The sequence below is a fragment of the Mustelus asterias genome, chromosome 1 (assembly GCF_964213995.1).
Source record: "Mustelus asterias chromosome 1, sMusAst1.hap1.1, whole genome shotgun sequence".
Taxonomy (NCBI): domain Eukaryota; kingdom Metazoa; phylum Chordata; class Chondrichthyes; order Carcharhiniformes; family Triakidae; genus Mustelus; species Mustelus asterias.
In genome coordinates this window covers 39530629-39550347 of record NC_135801.1, presented here as the reverse complement: position 1 = coordinate 39550347, position 19719 = coordinate 39530629, and the positions used below count along the sequence as shown (strand labels likewise).

The 19719-nt window shown below is 46.8% G+C and overlaps 1 protein-coding gene across 1 annotated transcript; it reads left to right on the top strand.

The window, feature by feature from the left end:
- Window positions 1-10411: 10411 nt before the first annotated feature.
- LOC144506602 (scavenger receptor cysteine-rich domain-containing group B protein-like) lies at window positions 10412-17665 on the top strand. The gene is made up of 7 exons (XM_078232990.1): window positions 10412-10513; window positions 10734-10824; window positions 11772-12080; window positions 13178-13486; window positions 14585-14893; window positions 15177-15488; window positions 17649-17665. Exons 1-7 carry the CDS (start codon window positions 10412-10414, stop codon window positions 17663-17665), a joined length of 1449 nt encoding a protein of 482 aa, XP_078089116.1.
- The last annotated feature ends 2054 nt before the right edge of the window (window positions 17666-19719 follow it).

The following is a 19719-nucleotide window of genomic DNA, read 5'->3' as shown; positions in this document are numbered from 1 at the left end:
AGGGTTTAAACTAATTCAGCAGGGGGATGGGAACCTGAATTGTAGCTCCAGTGTACAGGAGGATGTGAGTAGTGAGGTCACGAATAAGATTTCAAGGTCGCAGGAGTATACCGGCAGGCAGGAAAGTGGTTTGAAGTGTGTCTACTTAAACGCCAGGAGCATCCGGAATAAGGTGGGTGAACTTGCAGCATGGATTGGTACCTGGGACCTAGATGTTGTGGCCATTTCGGAGACACGGATAGAGCAGGGACAGGAATGGTTGTTGCAGGTTCCGGGGTTTAGATGTTTCAGTAAGATCAGGGAAGGTGGTAAAAGAGGGGGAGGTGTGCCATTGTTAGTTAAGGACAGTATTATGGTGGCAGAAAGGACGTTTGATGAGGACTCGTCTACTGGGGTAGTATGGGCTGAGGTTAGAAAGAGGAAAGGAGAGGTCACCCTGTTGGGAGTTTTCTATAGATCTCTGAAAAGTTCCAGAGATGTAGAGGAAAGGATTGCAAAGATGATTCTGGATAGGAGCGAAAGTAGCAGGGTAGTTGTTATGAGGGACTTTAACTTTACAAATATTGACTGGAAAAGCTATAGTTCAAGTACTTTAGATGGGTCAGTTTTTGTCCAATGTGTGCAGGAGGGTTTCCTGACATAGTATGTAGATAGGCCAACAAGAGGCGAGGCCACATTGGATTTGGTACTGGGTAATGGACCAGGCCAGGTGTTAGATTTGGAGGTAGGTGAGCACTTTGGTGATAGTGACCACAATTCGGTTACGTTTACTTTAGCGATGGAAAGGGATAGGTATATACCGCAGGGCAAGAGTTATAGCTGGGGGAAAGGAAATTATGATGAGATTAGGCGAGATTTAGGATGCATAGGATGGGGAAGAAATCTGCAGGGGATGGGCACAATTGAAATGTGGAGCTTGTTCAAGGAACAACTACTGCATGTCCTTGAGAAGTATGTACCTGTCAGACAGGGAGGAAGTGGTCGAGCGAGGGAACCATGGCTTACTAAAGAAGTTGAATCTCTTGTGAAGAGGAAGAAGGAGACTTATGTAAAGATGAGATGTGAAGGCTCAGTTAGGGCGCTTGAGAGTTACAAGTTAGCCAGGAAGGACCTAAAGAGAAAGCTAAGAAGAGCCAGGAGGGGACATGAGAAGTCTTTGGCAGGTAGGATCAAGGAAAACCCTAAAGCTTTCTATAGGTATGTCAGGAATAAAAGAATGACTAGGGTAAGATTAGGGCCAGTCAAGGACAGTCGTGGGAAGTTGTGCGTGGAGTCGGCAGAGATAGGAGAGGCACTAAATGAATATTTTTCGTCAGTATTCACACAGGAAAAAGACAATGTTGTCGAAGAGAATACTGAGATACAGGCTATTAGACTAGACGGGATTGAGATTCATAAGGAGGAGGTGTTAGCAATTCTGGAAAGTGTGAAAATAGATAAGTCCCCCTGGGCCGGATGGGATTTATCCTAGGATTCTCTGGGAAGCTCGGGGAGGAGATTGCAGAGCCTTTGGCTTTGATCTTTATGTCGTCATTGTCTACAGGAATAGTGCCAGAAGACTGGAGGATAGCAAATGTTGTCCCCTTGTTCAAGAAGGGGAGTAGAGACAACCCTGGTAATTATAGACCAGTGAGCCTTACTTCTGTTGTGGGCAAAGTTTTGGAAAGGATTATAAGAGATAGGATTTATAATAATCTAGAAAGGAACAATTTGATTAGTGATAGTCAATACGGTTTTGTGAAGGCTAGGTCGTGCCTCACAAACCTTATTGAGTTCTTTGAGAAGGTCACCAAAGAGGTAGGTGAGGGTAAAGCAGTTGATGTGGTGTATATGGATTTCAGTAAAGCGTTTGATAAGGTTCCCCACGGTAGGCTATTGCAGAAAATACGGAGGCATGGGATTGAGGGTGATTTTGCAGCTTGGATCAGGAATTGGTTAGCTGTAAGAAGACAGAGGGTGGTGGTTGATGGGAAATGTTCATCCTGGAGTTCAGTTACTAGTGGTGTACCGCAAGAACAGGGGCCACTGCTGTTTGTCATTTTTATAAATGACCTGGATGAGGGCGTAGAAGGATGGGTTAGTAAATTTGTGGATGACGCTAAAGTTGGTGGAGTTGTCGACAGTGCAGAAGGATGTTGCAGGTTACAGAGGGACATAGATAAGCTGCAGAGCTGGGCTGAGAGGTGGCAAATGGAGTTTAATGCGGAAAAGTGTGAGGTGATTCACTTTGGAAGGAGTAACAGGAATACAGAGTACTGGGCTAATGGTAAGATACTTGGTAGTGTGGATGAGCAGAGAGACCTCGGTGTCCATGTGCATAGATCCCTGAAAGTTGGTACCCAGGTTGATAGGGTTGTTAAGAAGGCGTACAGTGTGTTAGCTTTTATTGGTAGAGGGATTGAGTTTCGGAGCCGTGATGTCATGTTGCAGCTGTACAAAACTCTGGTGCGGCCGACTTGGAGTATTGCGTAGAGTTCTGGTCGCCGTATTATAGGAAGGATGTGGAAGCATTGGAAAGGGTGCAGGGGAGATTTACCAGGATGTTGCCTTGTATGGTGGGAAGGTCTTATGACGAAAGACTGAGTGACTTGAGGCTGTTTTCGTTAGAGAGAAGAAGGTTAAGAGGTGACTTAATAGAGGCATACAAGATGATCAGAGGATTAGATAGGGTGGACAGTGTGAGCCTTTTTCTTCGGATGGTGATGGCTAACACGAGAGGACATAGCTTTAAATTGAGGGGTGATAGATATAGGACAGATGTTAGAGGTAGGTTCTTTACTCAGAGAGTAGTAAGGGCGTGGAATGCCCTGCTTGCAACAGTAGTGGACTCGTCAACATTAAGGGCATTTAAAGGGTCATTGGATAAACATATGGATGATATTGGAATAGTGTAGGTTAGATGGGCTTTAGATTCGTTTCACAGGCCAGCGCAACATCGAGGGCTGAAGGGCCTGTACTGCGCTGTAATGTTCTATGTTCTATATCTGACGCACGCAAACCTATATCTGATGGCTCAAAACTATAACCGATGCGCTCAAAACTATATCCAATATGCTCAAAACTATATCCCACCAGTTCAAACCTGTATCTGATTGCTCAAACCTATATCTGATGCGCTCAAATACATATCCAATGTGCTCAAACCTATATCGGATGCACTCAAACCAATCTCTGACACGCTCAACTTATATCCGATGCACTCAAATCTATATCTGTTGCGCTCAAACCTCTATCTGACGCGCTCAAACCTATACCTGACGCGTTCAAACCTATATCCGGCACGCTGAAATCTATAGCATAGATCTCCTGAATCTTGTTATTCTTTAATAAAGAACCTTTCATTTAGTGCGCCAATCATTATTACATCATTTCATACATTGTGTTCAGAGCAATAATGTAACATTGTGGCAGCGATGTAGATGTGCATAATGTGTTAGCAGTGGTGTTAGAAATAGTAACAGCGATCATAAGTATGATGTTATGGACAATGGGGAAGTCAAAAAAAGCCTGGGACAGCACTGAAAATGGCTGGAAGATTTTGGACCAGATTCAAAAGTCACACTCAAGCATCAATAGTTTGAGTGTGAAAAATTGAATGTGAAATTTATTGGAATGGTAGTTGGCACAAAGGGCCCGATTTTACCATTTTCATTCTAAGTGCTGAATCTGGGCACAATTCAGATCTGACTTGGAAAACTGTTCCCAGGCGCCCCCATACGCACTTAGCCTGAAAAAAAAATCGTGGGTCTGAATTGCGTTGTGGGTGGGGCTTATCACCTCAGTGGCAGTGGCAGGCTCTTGTTTGGGTGTTGTAGGATTTCATGGGGGCATTTGTAAATATCGGATTAATCCGGGATAGTCAGCACGGATTTGTGAAGGGCAAGTCGTGCCTCACAAATTTGATAGAATTTTTTGAGGAGGTAACTAAGTGTGTTGATGAAGGTAGGGCAGTTGATGTCCTATACATGGATTTTAGTCAGGCATTTGATAAGGTCCCCCATGGTCGGCTTATGATGAAACTGAGGAGGTGTGGGATAGAGGGAAAGTTGGCCGATTGGATAGGTAACTGGCTGTCTGAACGAAGACAGAGGGTGGTGGTGGATGGAAAATGTTTGGATTGGAGGCAGGTTGCTAGCGGAGTGCCACAGGGATCAGTGCTTGGTCCTCTCCTCTTTGTGATTTTTATTAATGACTTAGAGGAGGGGGCTGAAGGATGGATCAGTAAATTTGCTGATGACACCAAGATTGGTGGAGTAGTGGATGAGGTGGAGGGCTGTTGTAGGCTGCAAAGAGACATAGATAGGATGCAAAGCTGGGCTGAAAAATGGCAAATGGAGTTTCACCCTGATAAATGTGAGGTGATTCATTTTGGTAGGACTAATTTAAATGTGGATTACAGGGTCAAAGGTAGGGTTCTGAAGACTGTGGAGGAACAGAGAGATCTTGGGGTCTATATCCACAGATCTCTAAAGGTTGCCACTCAAGTGGATAGAGCTGTGAAGAAGGCCTATAGTGTGTTAGCTTTTATTAACAGGGGGTTGGAGTTTAAGAGCCGTGGGGTTATGCTGCAACTGTACAGGACCTTGGTGAGACCACATTTGGAATATTGTGTGCAGTTCTGGTCACCTCACTATAAGAAGGATGCGGAAGCGTTGGAAATAGTGCAGAGGAGATTTATCAGGATGCTGCCTGGTTTGGAGGGTAGGTCTTATGAGGAAAGGTTGAGGGAGCTAGGGCTGTTCTCTCTGGAGCGGAGGAGGCTGAGGGGAGACTTAATAGAGGTTTATAAAATGATGAAGGGGATAGATAGAGTGAACGTTCAAAGACTATTTCCTCGGGTGGATGGAGCTATTACAAGGGGGCATAACTATAGGGTTCATGGTGGGAGATATAGGAAGGATATCAGAGGTAGGTTCTTTACGCAGAGAGTGGTTGGAGTGTGGAATGGACTGCCTGCAGTGGTAGTGGAGTCAGACACTTTAGGAACATTTAAGCAGTTATTGGATAGGCACATGGAGCACACCAGGATGATAGGGAGTGGGATAGCTTGATCTTGGTTTCAGATAAAGCTCGGCACAACATCGTGGGCCGAAGGGCCTGTTCTGTGCTGTACTGTTCTATGTTCTAATAGTCAGGTTAATGGTGGCCTTGAGGATGGGAGGAATTAGGATCAAAATGAGCATCTGCATTGGACAATTCAGGGCTCAGGAGGGAGAGCAGAGATAAAGACTTAAAATGTCAAGGATAATGGGATGAGGTCCAAGGCTAACAAGGGAGATCAAGGATAATGTGGTGCTGGTGAAGGAAGATAGGGGAAACCTGGTTGGTGACCGGGAGAGCAGAAGGTGCTAGGCCTTTGTTGAAATGCGTTTAACTAGCAACATAGCAGTCCCATGGTGAAGCCACGACTTTAAGTGAGAGGAGGATTCTCAGTGGTGGGATTGTGTGGCCCAATTAAAGGGGTACCCTAATAATCATTAGTCAATTGTATGAAGACCCATGCTCGGGCGCTTGGGTCATCTCTATGGTCAAACCCCCAAGACAGCATAATATAATCTGTGGGTCTCATTGCAGCGTCATTCCAGCAAGGTCTGGAGCAGTAGTAAAGCTTTGCTGAAAAGCAGTAACGTGTGGATTGAACCAAGGCTGGTGTCAAATAAACACTTGCTGCATAAAAAAAATTCTCCTCATATTTTGCTTCTTTTGCTAATTACTTTAAATCTGTGTCCTTTCATTCTCAATCCGTTCACGAGTGGGAACAGACAGCTTCTCCCTATTGTCGTGTTTTTATAATGATATAAAGGCACCAATCACTCATTAAGGATTGGGTAAATACATTGTGAGTTCATTTACTTAGACTAAGCACATAGGAACGGTTATACAAAGGTGGAAAGCTGAAAGCACCAGAGCTGTCACAGGCAAAAGTGAAACTAAAACTGGATCTATGCCACCTTCTTTTCTAGTGATGCCATGCAGCTACCTCTTGAAAGAAGCAGCACAACATCTATTTATTCTGTTCAGAGCCCTCATGAATTTGAATACCTCTATCAAATCTCCTCTCAACCTTTTTTCTCTAAGGAAAACAGTCCTAAATTCTTCAGTCTATCTTTATAACTGAAGTTCCTCATCTCTGGAATAATTCTCGGAAGCGTTTTCTGCACACTCTCTAATGCCTTCACATAATGCCTAAAGTGTGGTGCCCAGAAGTGGATGCGATACTCCAGCTGAGGCCGTACTAGTGACTTATACAATTCAACATAACCTCCTCGCCCTTGTACTGTATGTCCTTATTAATAAAGCCTAGAATACTACATGCTTCATTAACTGTTATCTCAACTTTTCCTGCTACCTCCAGTGATTTTTCTTTAATTCATTCATGAGACATGGGTATCGCTGACTGCCCAGCATTCATTGCCCATCCCTAGTTGCCTTTGAGAAGGTGATGGTGAGCTGCCTTCTTGAATCGCTTCAGTGTATGTTCTGTGGATTGACCCACAATGCTGTTAGGGAGGGAATTCCAGGATTTTGACCCAGTGACTGCGAAGGAATGGTGATATGTTTCCAAGTCAGGATGGTGAGTGACTTGGAGGGGAACTTGCAGGTGGTGGTGTTCCCATGTATCTGCTGCCTTGTAGATTGAAATGGTCGTGGGTTTGGAAGGTGCTGTCTAAGGATCTTTGGTGAATTACTGCAGTGCATCTTGTAGATGATACACACTGTTGCTACTGAGCGTCAGTGTGGAGGGATTAGAATGTAGATGTGGTGCCAATCAAGTGGACTGCTTTGTCCTGGATGGTGTCAAACTTCTTGAGTGTTGTTGGAGCTGCATCCATCCAGGCCAGTGGGGAGTATTTCATCACATTCCTCACTTGTGCCTTGTAGATGGTGGATAGGCTTTGAGGAGTCAGGAGGTGAGTTACTCACCGCAATATTCCTAGCCTCTGACCTGCTTTTGTAGCCATTGTGTTTATGTGGTGGGTCCAGTTGAGTTTCTGGTCAATGGTAACCCCAAGGATGTTGACAGTGGGGGATTCAGTGATGGTTACACCATTGAATTCAAGGAGTGTCTCTTATTGGTGATGGTCATTGTCTGGCATTTGTGTGGCGCGAATGTTACTTGCCACATGTCAGCCCAAACCTGAATATTGTCCAGATCTTGTTGCATTTGAACATGGACTGCTTCAGTATCTGAGGAGTCGCAAATGGTGCTGAACATTGTGCAATCATCGGCAATCATGCTCACTTCTGACCTTAAGCTGGAGGGAAGGTCATTGATGAAGCAGCTGTAGATTGTTGGGCTTAGGAACCGGCCTTGAGGGACTCCTGCAGAGATGTCCTGGAGCTGAGATGACTGACACTCCACAATGACAACCATCTTCCTATGTACCAGATATAACTCCAACCAGCGGAGAGTTTGCCCCCTGATACCCATTGATCCAAGTTTCAATAAGGCTCCTTGATACCACAGTCGGTTGAATGCAGCCTTGATGTCAAGGGCTGTCACTCTCACCTCACCTCTGGAATTCAGCTCTTTTGTCCATGTTTGAACCAAGGCTGAAATGAGGTCAGGAGCTGAGTGACCCTGGTGGAACCCAAACTGGGTGTCTCTGAGCAGGTTATTGCTCAGCAGGTGCTGCTTGAGAGCACTGTTGATGACCCCCTTCCATCCCTTTACTAATGATCGAGAGTAGACTGATTGGACGGTAATTGGCTGGGTTGCATTTGTCCTGCTTGTATGTACATATATACCCAGGTCCCTCAGCTTCTGCACTCCCATTAGGGTTGTATCATTTGCTGTAAGTTGTCTTTCCATGTTTTACTTACCAAAATGAATCACCTCACACTTGTTTGCATTGAACTTCATCAGCCACCTGTTCACCCACTCAACCAACTTGTCTATTCCCTTTGAAGCTCTACAAGGTCTCCTCACTATTCACAATACTTCCAAGCTCTGTATCATTTGCAAACTTTCAAATTGTTCCCTGTACACCAAGGCGGAGATCATTATTATATATCAAGAAGAGCAAAGGTCCCAACACTGACCCCCGGTGAACTTCACAACAAACCTTTATCCAGCATGAAAAATACCAATTAACCACTACTCCATTTCCTGCCTCTCAACCAATTCCACATCTTTTTGTTACTGTCCCTTTTATTCCATGAATTATAACCTTACTCACTGCTCTGGTGTGTGGTATTGTATCAAATACCTTTTGAAAATCCACGTACACTGCATCAATAGAATTTTCCTCACTGACCCTCTCTGTTACCTCTTCAAAAAACTCCAGCAAGTTAGTTAAACATGATTTTCCCTTAAGAAATCCTTGCTGGCTTTTCTTAACTACACTGCATTTGTCAACGGGACAATTAATTTTGTCTCAAATGATTGTTTCTGGAATGATAGAATCCCTACAGTACAGAAAGAGGCCCATCGGGTCCGCACCGACCACAATCCCATCCGGGCCCTATTCCTGCAACCCCACACATTTACCCTAGCTAGTCCCCCTGACACTAAGGGGCAATTTAGCATGGCTAATCCACCTAACCCCGCACATCTTCGGACACTAAGGGGCAATTTAGCATGGCCAATCCACCTAATCTGCACTTCTTTGGACTGTGGGAGGAAACTGGAGCACCCGGAGGAAACTCACGCAGACGCGGGGAGAATGTGCAAACTTCACACAGACAGTGACCTGAGGCCGGAACTGAACCCAGTCCCTGGCACTGTAAGGCAGCAGTGCTAACCCATTGTGCCACCGTGCCACCTATTCTAAAAGTTAAACTGACTAGTCTGTAGTTAAGGGCTTATTTTTATACCTGTTTTTGAACAGAGGTGCAATATTTGCATTTCTACAGTCCTCTACCCGACCACCTAAGTCTAAACAAGAGCGTTAAGTTATGGCCCATAACTCTGGAATTTCTACTGTCACTTCCCTTTGTATCCTTGGATGCACCTCATCCGGTCCTGGTGTCTTATTAACTTTAAGTACAGATAAGCTATCCAATCCGACATCCTTTTCAGATTTAAATCCATCTAATGTCCAAATGACCTCATATTTTACAATGGCCTGAACAACATCTTCTTTGTCCATAAAGGCAGATGCAAAGGGGGTGATTTTGCCATCGTGTTGTGCCCATTGTTTGGCGTGACGCGGTCATAAAGTGGGACGTAAACCGACTGGCACGATTGGCGCCAGTTTTCATGACTGGCGCCATTTTACAAATGCCGGGTTTCCGGCGGGGTCAGCCTCTCGCCGGAAATGGACGAGAGGCAGGTTATTATTTAAATACTGTTTAACATCTGATCAGCGAGCCCAGCGCTCAATCATCCGGACCCACCCCCATTTATGACCTCGCCGAGAAAGGTTCTCGCCGGCGAGGAATAGACATGCTCCTCATGAACGGGGAGCAGTCAACTTGGCCTCGTCGGTGGAACCGGAGGCCATTGATGCCACCCGGGGAGGCTGAGGGCAAGGAGGGGCACCCCTTGGGCAGTGCCAGACTGGCAGTGCCGCCCTGGCCCCTGGGCAATGCCCACCGGGCACCTGGACTATGCCCACCGGGCAGTTCCAGGGGACGTGGCTAATAGGGGGAGCGGTCAGTGGGGTCGGAGCCAGTGTGAGTGGGGCTAATGGGGGGAGGGGGGAGGGAGGGGGGCCTACTGCCACTCTGCAGCGTTCGGTGGGGGGAGGGCAGCGGGGCCGTGATCAGTGGGGGAATCTGCGGGTTCACGATCGGTCTGGTGAGGGCTGTATCTCAGGTTGTATCTTCAGGCTGCCTGCACTAGCTCTCTTTGTCGGTCAGACCCCTGCTACTGCTAATGTGCATGTGCAGCATCAGAGACCTGTACATGCGCACTATCTCCCTCGGCAGCCTTTCGGGTGCATTAAGCCCCGCCCACAGGCTTCTGCAGCGAGCAACAGGCTTGCTCAGAATTTTGCAGGCAGAGAGCATATGGGGGTGGGGCCTAAAAACACGCCCAAAACACGGATCTGAAACTCTCCCAGTTTTAAGTTCGCCCAGCACTTAGACAAAAAATGGTAAACTCGCCCCCAAAGTGTTTATTTAGCATCTCAACTATGCACTTTGCCTTGATGTGGAGAGCCCTTTGTTAGTCCTAATACACTTGGCTCCCCCTTTTGTAACACCCAATTACTATTTATATGAGACTTTCGGATTCCCTTTTATGTTGGCTGCCAGTCTCTTTTCAAACCCCCTTTTTGTTTTTATTTGCGTCTTCATCTTTGCTCTGAACCTTCTGTATTAACCATGGGTGAAGCCCCAGGGTGCTTGATTGGTGCACCTCTTCCTAGTCGGTGCCCAATGGCACCTTCCTGACTCCTTGAGGAGCAGACACACCTGGACAAGGTGCTTTGTCTCCCTCTCACTTAGCCGCTACTGCATTGCACCCATGGCTGGAATATTGGAATGCAGTCCCAGCACATACCAAGTCAGTAACTCTGCATTCCGCAGGATCCAGGTCTCCCAGGTGGCTGCCACTCTTTCAATGGAGGTAGGTGTACTTGTGTATCTGCAGGTGTGCTTGTGTACCAGTGTGTCTGCAGGTGTGCTTGTGTGCCAGTGGGTCCACATTTGTGCTTGTCTATTTGCGTGCCTACAGGTGTGCTTGTGTGTCTACAAGTATGCCTGTGCATTTCCATGTCTGCAGGTATGCTTGTGTGTGTGGGTGTGTATATGTCTGCAGGTGTGCTTGTGCGTCAGCTTGTCTGCAGTGTGCTTGTACGTCTGAGTGTCTGAAGGTGTGCTTGTGTGTCCAAGTGTCTGCAGGTGTGGTTGTGCGTCTGAGTGACTGCAGATGTGCTTGTGAGTCTGTGTGTTTCCAAGTGTGCTTGTGTGTCTGTGCGTCTACTTGTGTACATTGTGCATCAGCCTGTCTGCAGGTTTACCTGCAGCACAGGCGGCTCGGTAGCACAGTGGTTAGCACTGCTGCTTCACAGCGCCCGGGAACCCGGGTTCGATTCGCAGCTTGGTCACTGTCTGTGTGGAGTTTGCACGTTTTCCCCGTGTCTGCGTGGGTTTCCTCCGGGTGCTCCGATTTTGTCTGGTTAGACAGTGAACTTTATGGGAACCCATGAGAATGTTAATTTGAACTCTGGGCTGAGCATCTTAGGTTTCTAGGCAACCAGAGTATAAGGGTCAGCCAAAATAGGAGTTAGCTTCCGGATTTCACGGACAAATAAAATACCGTCAATTTGAGGAGTGGAATGCAATTGGCCAGGGCATTTGACAGATATTATTGTTGATTTTTGTATCTTGAAAATGATTGATAAGAGAAATCTATAATTGATCTGTATTTTGATTGTATTGTTGAATCATCGGAGAGGTTTTTCTGCTCCGTGTCAGAGCTGATTAACCCTTTTTGATGATCTCCTGGTGGCCGCTGGTTTAATAAAGTTTTGGCATTTTACAGAATATGCTGACTTTGTGAGTCTTATATTGTCAGAGTTTTCTTGACAATACTGGAAATCTGGGGTATCCCACCAACAGTGTGTCTGTAGGTGTGTCAGCATGCTTGCCGGTGTGCAGTTGTGGTTGTGTGATTGTATGTATGCAGATGTGCAGTGTACCATGAGAATCCTTATAGAAGGATGTTCTCGAAAAAAGGGTGCAATGATTGATGGAATGAGCAGATGTTGTTCTGGACAGGCAGGACAGGGTTTTATTAGTGTCTGTGAACTGGTTGTGGTGACAGCTATCTGTATGTTGCGGCATCTTTTCACAATGTAAGCATTGTCTTGTTCTTTTTCCAGGTCCATTGGCCCTCAGACTGCGAGGAGGTCCTGACCAGTGCTCGGGAAGAGTTGAAATTTATCAGAATTCCTCCTGGGGCACCATTTGCAATCATAACTGGGACATCGTGGATGCCTCAATTGTCTGCAGGCAGCTCAAGTGTGGGGTTGCTGTGTCTGTGAACACTAGCTTCGTCCCAGGAGTAGATGCTATCTGGCTGGATAACGTGGAGTGTGTTGGGACTGAGGCCACCATCAGTGAATGCCTGACAGACCAGAGGAATATCAGCAATTGCACGCACATTCAGGATGCTGGAGTTACTTGCTCAGGTTAGCAGTGATGAGCAATAGATCCTACTCTCCCTTTTAACACCCTTTTACTATTTATGTGAGACTTTTGGATTCCCTTTTATGTTGGCTGCCAGTCTCTTTTCAAACCCCCTTTTTGCTTCTTTTATTTGCTTCTTCATCTGTGCTCTGAACCTTCTGTATTAATCATGGATGAAGGCCCGGGGTGCTTGGTTGGAACACCTCCTGCTTGTAGGTGCCCAATGGCACCTTCCTGCCTCCTTGAGGAGCAGACACACAATCACACCAGCAGATACACAGAGATACAAGAACATCCGCAGGTACACAGAGACACAAGCACATCTACAGACACACAAGTACACCTGCCTCCATGGCAGGGATGGCAGTCAGCTTGGAGACCTGGATCCTGCGGAATGCAGAGTTACTGACCTGGTATGCGCTTGGACTGCATTCCAAATTCTAGCCATAGTGGCTAAGTGAGAGGGAGACAAAGCACCTTGTCCAGGTGTGTCTGCTCCTCAAGAAGTCAGGAAGGTGCCATTTGGCACCGACAAGGAGGAGGTGCACCAACCAAGTACCCCGGGCTTCACCCATGATTAATACAGAAGGTTCAGAACAAAGATGAAGGCACACCAGATTAGCATGTGCGTCTGCATGTATGCTTGTGCGTCTGAGTGTCTGCAGGTGGGCTTGTGCGTCAATTTGTCTGCAGGTGTGCTTGTATGTCAGCATGTCTGCGGCTGTGCTTATGTATCAGCGTGGTTGCAGGTGTGCTTGTGCGTCTGAGTGTCTGCAGCTGTAGTTGTATGAGTGTCTGCAGGTGTACTTGTGCGTCTGAGTGTCTGCAGGTGTGTTTGTGCATATGCGTCTGTTAGTATGCTTCCAGCTGTGCAGTTATGTTTGTGTGATTGTGTGTCTGCAGGTGTGCAGTGTACCATTGGAATCCTTATGGAAGGGTGTTCCCTATAAAAGGGTGCAATGATTGATAGAATGGGCAGATGGAGTTCTGGACAGGCAGGACAGGGTTTTATTAGTGTCTGTGAACTGGTTGTGGTGACAGCTATCTGTATGTTGCGGCATCTTTTCACAATGTAAGCATTATCTTGTTATTTTTCCAGGTCCATTGCCCCCCAGACTGCGAGGAGGTCCTGACCAGTGCTCGGGAAGAGTTGAAATTTATCAGAATTCCTCCTGGGGCACCATTTGCAATCATAACTGGGACATCGTGGATGCCTCAATTGTCTGCAGGCAGCTCAAGTGTGGGGTTGCTGTGTCTGTGAACACTAGCTTCGTCCCAGGAGTAGATGCTATCTGGCTGGATAACGTGGAGTGTGTTGGGACTGAGGCCACCATCAGTGAATGCCTGACAGACCAGAGGAATATCAGCAATTGCACGCACATTCAGGATGCTGGAGTTACTTGCTCAGGTTAGCAGTGATGAGCAATAGATCCTACTCTCCCTTTTAACACCCTTTTACTATTTATGTGAGACTTTTGGATTCCCTTTTATGTTGGCTGCCAGTCTCTTTTCAAACCCCCTTTTTGCTTCTTTTATTTGCTTCTTCATCTGTGCTCTGAACCTTCTGTATTAATCATGGATGAAGGCCCGGGGTGCTTGGTTGGAACACCTCCTGCTTGTAGGTGCCCAATGGCACCTTCCTGCCTCCTTGAGGAGCAGACACACAATCACACCAGCAGATACACAGAGATACAAGAACATCCGCAGGTACACAGAGACACAAGCACATCTACAGACACACAAGTACACCTGCCTCCATGGAAGGGATGGCAGTCAGCTTGGAGACCTGGATCCTGCGGAATGCAGAGTTACTGACCTGGTATGCGCTTGGACTGCATTCCAAATTCTAGCCATAGTGGCTAAGTGAGAGGGAGACAAAGCACCTTGTCCAGGTGTGTCTGCTCCTCAAGAAGTCAGGAAGGTGCCATTTGGCTCCGACAAGGAGGAGGTGCACCAACCAAGTACCCCGGGGCTTCACCCATGATTAATACAGAAGATTCAGAACAAAGATGAAGGCACACCAGATTAGCATGTGCGTCTGCATGTATGCTTGTGCGTCTGAGTGTCTGCAGGTGGGCTTGTGCGTCAATTTGTCTGCAGGTGTGCTTGTATGTCAGCATGTCTGCGGCTGTGCTTATGTATCAGCGTGGTTGCAGGTGTGCTTGTGCGTCTGAATGTCTGCAGCTGTAGTTGTATGAGTGTCTGCAGGTGTACTTGTGCGTCTGAGTGTCTGCAGGTGTGTTTGTGCATATGCGTCTGTTAGTATGCTTCCAGCTGTGCAGTTATGGTTGTGTGATTGTGTGTCTGCAGGTGTGCAGTGTACCATTGGAATCCTTATGGAAGGGTGTTCCCTATAAAAGGGTGCAATGATTGATAGAATGGGCAGATGGAGTTCTGGACAGGCAGGACAGGGTTTTATTAGTGTCTGTGAACTGGTTGTGGTGACAGCTATCTGTATGTTGCGGCATCTTTTCACAATGTAAGCATTATCTTGTTATTTTTCCAGGTCCATTGCCCCCCAGACTGCGAGGAGGTCCTGACCAGTGCTCGGGAAGAGTTGAAATTTATCAGAATTCCTCCTGGGGCACCATTTGCAATCATAACTGGGACATCGTGGATGCCTCAATTGTCTGCAGGCAGCTCAAGTGTGGGGTTGCTGTGTCTGTGAACACTAGCTTTGCCCCAGGAGTAGATCCTATCTGGCTGGATAACGTGGAGTGTGTTGGGACTGAGGCCACCATCAGTGAATGCCCGACAGGCCAGAGGAATATCAGCAACTGCACGCACATTCAGGATGCTGGAGTTACTTGCTCAGGTTAGCAGTGATGAGGCATGATGCTGAAATGTTTGCAACATTCTGGGTCAGAGGATTCAGGAATGGCCCATGCTCCATCCTCTGGTAGTCTTGAGTTAACTTATGAATCAAGAGGCTGAATCGGCTCCTGTAGTTTCTGTGTAACAGGTTCAAGGAGCGAAGCTTCTTCCTTTTCCTGTGTAAAAATCTCAAAGAGCCGAATTGCCTCTTCCTGTTTCTTAATGGATTCTAGGGATTAAAGCCATAGCAGGAGATTGATCCAATCTTGTTTGTTCCTTGACAGGATCTTTCCCTGTCAGACTGACCAATGGGAGTGACGTATGCTCCGGGAGAGTGGAGATCCTTTACCAATCCACCTGGGGGACAGTCTGTGATGATGGTTGGGATCTCACCGAGGGAGACATTGTCTGCCAGCAGCTGAACTGTGGGAAGGCTGAGTCGATATCTGGGACTTACCACGGACAGACAGATAGGGAGGTCCTGCTCAGTGGTGTCAGGTGTGATGGGATGGAACGCTCCCTGGATCAATGCATTTCCAACCCACTTGGTGTTAACCGCAGTTCCCAGTGTAAGCATGCTGGGGTCACCTGCTCACGTAAGTCAGCAGCTTTCACTACACTAATAATCAAGCAAATCGGTGTTGTGCACATCTCCCATCAACTCCCTTCATCACTCGACCCTGTATTCACTGACCTACATTCGCTTCAGGTTCAAAAGTACCTCAATTTTAAAATTCTCCTAGTTCTGTTCAAATTACCCCATAACTCTTGGTCTTCCTCACCTCTGTAACCTTCTCCAGCCAATAATCCTCAACTTCATGTTCAAGTCCCTCCAGGACTCTTATACCCTTCCTATGTCTGTAATCTACTCCAGTTAATTAATTTTTCACCTCCAGTTTAAATCTCTCTGAGGTCCTCATCTCTTCTCTATTTCCCTCCCCTAGGACAGAGCAACTTTCTTGATTGGCACCCCTTGTCCAGTTTAAATATTCTGTCCTTCTGTCACCAGTGCACAGTGGTAGCAGTGTGTGCCACCTGGTGGTTTCTAAGCCGCCTTTAACAGCACTTTTTCTTGCAGTCCCCTGTTGGCATTGTCCCTCCTTGAGGACAAGTCCATCTTTTAACTGTAATTTGTCCTTCCACCTATCGTATTTGTTTTAATACCCTGTCGCTGCTCTGTGCTTGCACAAGATCCTCAATCTTGGCCTGACTGACAGTGATGGTGTCTTCCGGGATGGGGGTTGCCATGGAGCTCCTTCTCGGGTGCCCTGCTTGGCCAATTCGTCTGCTCTTATATTTCTGGCGGGGAAGTTCAATGGTGTGCCCTACCTTTAACAATGCCATACTCACGGCCATGGGCAATCTGGACGATATATTTTAGCAGGGGTGCAGATGGTAGAGGTTTTCCTTCTGCCAAGACAAATCTCGCTTTCCACAGTGGCAGAAAGTCTGTCAGGCTGTTCCAGACATACATACTGTCTGAATGTATGTCTGCAGGTGTCGGGAACTCATTGGCATAACTAACTACATAGGTTATTGCTGCTAACTTAGCAGCCTGGACAATGATTTTGTTTGGCAGCTTCAAAGCAAGATCCACCGCAGGTCTACCTGTTTGGTCTTCCATATAATTCCTGCACCCTGTCTTTCTATTTCCCTCTTCTACCATAAAGGATCCATCTACAAAAATTTTTATTTTGCCTTCTTTGGGTCCTCCCCCCTTCTGTTTTGGCACAAATGGTCCCTTAGCATCATTTGTTACCACTATTTGGCAGTCATGGAACTCTCTACCATAATTCAGGTTGTCTGCTAAGAAGGTGGGCAATTTGGTTCATTTTACTTTAATGTCGTGGTCCTGAAGCATCAGAGTCCACCGTATTATGTAGTTCTGGCTAACTGTGCCATCTTTAATTCATAATCCAGTAGCAACTGTATGGGGGTGTGTTCTGTTAATACAGTGAGGGGATTGAGACCAGTGATGTAGGCAAAGTGAACCACCCAGAAACTACCAGGAGGTGTGTCTTGCACACCGAGCAACCCTGTTCTACCGGGGATAAGAGCCGTGAGGCGTATGCCTCTGGTCCGAGTCTCCTGTGACGTTTTTGGAGAACTTGTTGCATCCATGGTGGCAACTTCTAACGCGTAGGGTAGTTGTGGGTCTGGCACCTGTAGTGCTGGAGTCTTTGCCAGGGCTTGTTTTAAATTCATAGAAATCATAGAATCATAGAAACCCTACAGTACAGAAAGAGGCCATTCGGCCCATCGAGTCTGCACCGACCACAATCCCACCCTGGCCCTACCCCTACATATTTTACCCACTAATCCCTCTAACCTACACATCTCAGGACTCTAAGGGGCAATTTTTGACCTGGCCAATCAACCTAACCCGCACATCTTTGGACTGTGGGAGGAAACCGGAGCACCCGGAGGAAACCCACGCAGACACGGGGAGAATGTGCAAACTCCACACAGACAGTGACCCCAAGCCGGGAATCGAACCCAGGTCCCTGGAGCTGTGAAGCAGCAGTGCTAACCCACTGTGCTACCGTGCCGCCTGTGTGTGCTGCTCTATCCAGTTCCATGGGGCATTCTTTTTTAGCAGTTCCGATAGTGGGGAGACTTTGATGCCAAAACCGTCAATGTGGTTCCTACAATATCCCACCAATCCTAGAAAGGATTATAGTGAGCTCACATTTTTGGGCCAGGGCAATTGGGTTGTTGTCTGTATTCGCTTCCTTTCAATCTCGTGTTTGCCGTAGGTCACTACAGTCCCTAAGTATGTGACTTGTGGCCTCATGATCTAGGCCTTTTTGGGATTGATTTTTAATCCAAGTGTTGTAAGGAGGGTCAGTAATTCATCTAGCAATTTTAAATGTTCCTCCCAGTATCTGTCTATAGGAGGAGGTCATCTATGTATTGAATCAGGCCTTCTGGTCGGGAAAAGCCTTCTAGCCCTTTGGCTAACTTTCGGTGGGAAATGGACAAGGAGTTGTGAATCCTTGGACAAGCAGGTCCATGTATACTGTTGCCCTTGGACTCTAAAGGCAAATTTGTATTGGCACTGCTGGTTTAAAGGCATGGACCAAAACCTGTTGCTGATATCTAGAACGATGAAATATTTTGTCTGTGGGACTTGCCTTATTTTAGTCGCAGGGCTGGTGCTACTGTTGGTGCTGTTAGTGGGGTTGTTTTATTTAGTTCCCTATAGTCAATTGTTAGTTTCCAAGAGTTGTCCGGTTTTCTAACAGGCCAAATCGGTGAATTGTCTGTTGAAGATACCGGGCGTAAGACTCCCTGTTGTAGTCGGCTGGTGATTACTTTTGCAACCTCGCTCTTGGCTTGTTTTGGGAAGCTGTACTGTTTTTGGGGTTTTGAATCAGGGCCCTCTACGACTACTTCCCCCAACATCTGGTCACAGTCATGTTTGTGCGCTGCGAGTGTGTGCTTCACAGTAATCTCCTGTGCGCCCAAATCATTGGTCATATCTGCAGGGTTTATCCATAATTCCCCAACTGTACAACTGTCTGTATGTCTCCCTGTAGCTACTTCAGTTGGTGCCTCATTTGTTTGGAGCATCAGCCAGACACAACGGTTTGTTGGGTCAAATGACAAATTACATTTACGCATGAAATCGGAGCCGAGGATATGTTCTGCTTCTGGGTGCAGATTCACGAGTATAAGTGGGTGATAACACATTATGTCCCCTATCCTAAATTCTAATGTGTCTGTCTCCGATCCTTCCTGTAAATGTCCAGTGAACCCACTTAACATGATGGTTCTTCTGATGTGCCATGATGCACCGATTTCTGTGGATGGATTCAGGGTAGTGCGGAAGCTCCCTGTGTCCCACAGGAATTCGATGGGGTGGCCCCCCCACCTCGCCGTCCAGCAGTGGTCTTCCTTTATTGTTCCACCTTGCGTTACATACCCAGATCGATGTTGTCTGGCACTGTCATGCCATTTGTTCAGCGTTCAGCTGAGGGTACAGTGAGAAGGGACGCTTGGTTTCTTCCACCGTGGCTACTGGGGCTTATTGCACCGGTCCTTCTAGTGGCATATATCCCTTCTCTGGTCCTGTTCATGTGGGTATTGGCGGGGTGCCCTGCATTCTCAGGCATGGTGGTCAGCTAGGCCATAATTGTAGCACCGCCCATGCTGGAGTTCCCCTGGGGCTGATCTCTGCTTCCTCCTGCACGAGGAGCGTATGGGGGTCAGAGACTTCTACCTCTTCCTCTAACCCCCCCTCATTCCTCCATACAAGGTTTGGCCCTTTTACTGGGAACATCTTTCTACCCTTATTTGCCTTAGACTTATCTATTTCCTGAACTCTCTCTCCCAAGCTCGGGCCATTCTCCTTAACACCCATGCCCCTATGTGGGTATTACCTGTGGGATCAACATTTTCACATGCCTTTCTATTCTCTTCAATGGCTATTCTATGGAACCAGGTACAATGGGATGGAACACTCCCTGGATCAATGCATCTCCAGTGATTGATAAGAAGGAAATGACAGGTGGAATGAACAAATATTTTTCCTTCTGTCTACATGATAGAGGATAAAAAAACCAGTAATAGATGTAGATCAGGAGGCGAAGCAGAGAGGAACTTGGTGAAATTACAATCACTAGGGAAGTGATGCTGAACATTTTAATTTTCCAAAATTCCCTAGATTTTGGAAAAGTTCCATCAGAGTGGAAAGTTGCAAATATAACTCCTCTATTGAAGAAAGGGGGGAGGCAGAAAGCAGGAAACAATAGGTCAGTTACCTTGACATCGATTGTCGATCATTAAAGAGGTTATAGCTGGGTACACTCAAAGTAATCATGCGGA

Excerpts from the sequence above, each read along its gene's own strand:
- LOC144506602 (XM_078232990.1), top strand. The coding sequence starts at position 10,412 with ATGGCTGGAATATTGGAATGCAGTCCCAGCACATACCAAGTCAGTAAC. Across the intron at positions 10,514-10,733 it reads CTGCCACTCTTTCAATGGAG|TGTGCTTGTACGTCTGAGTG; the intron begins GTAGGTGTACTT and ends GCTTGTCTGCAG. Across the intron at positions 13,487-14,584 it reads TGCTGGAGTTACTTGCTCAG|GTCCATTGCCCCCCAGACTG; the intron begins GTTAGCAGTGAT and ends TTATTTTTCCAG.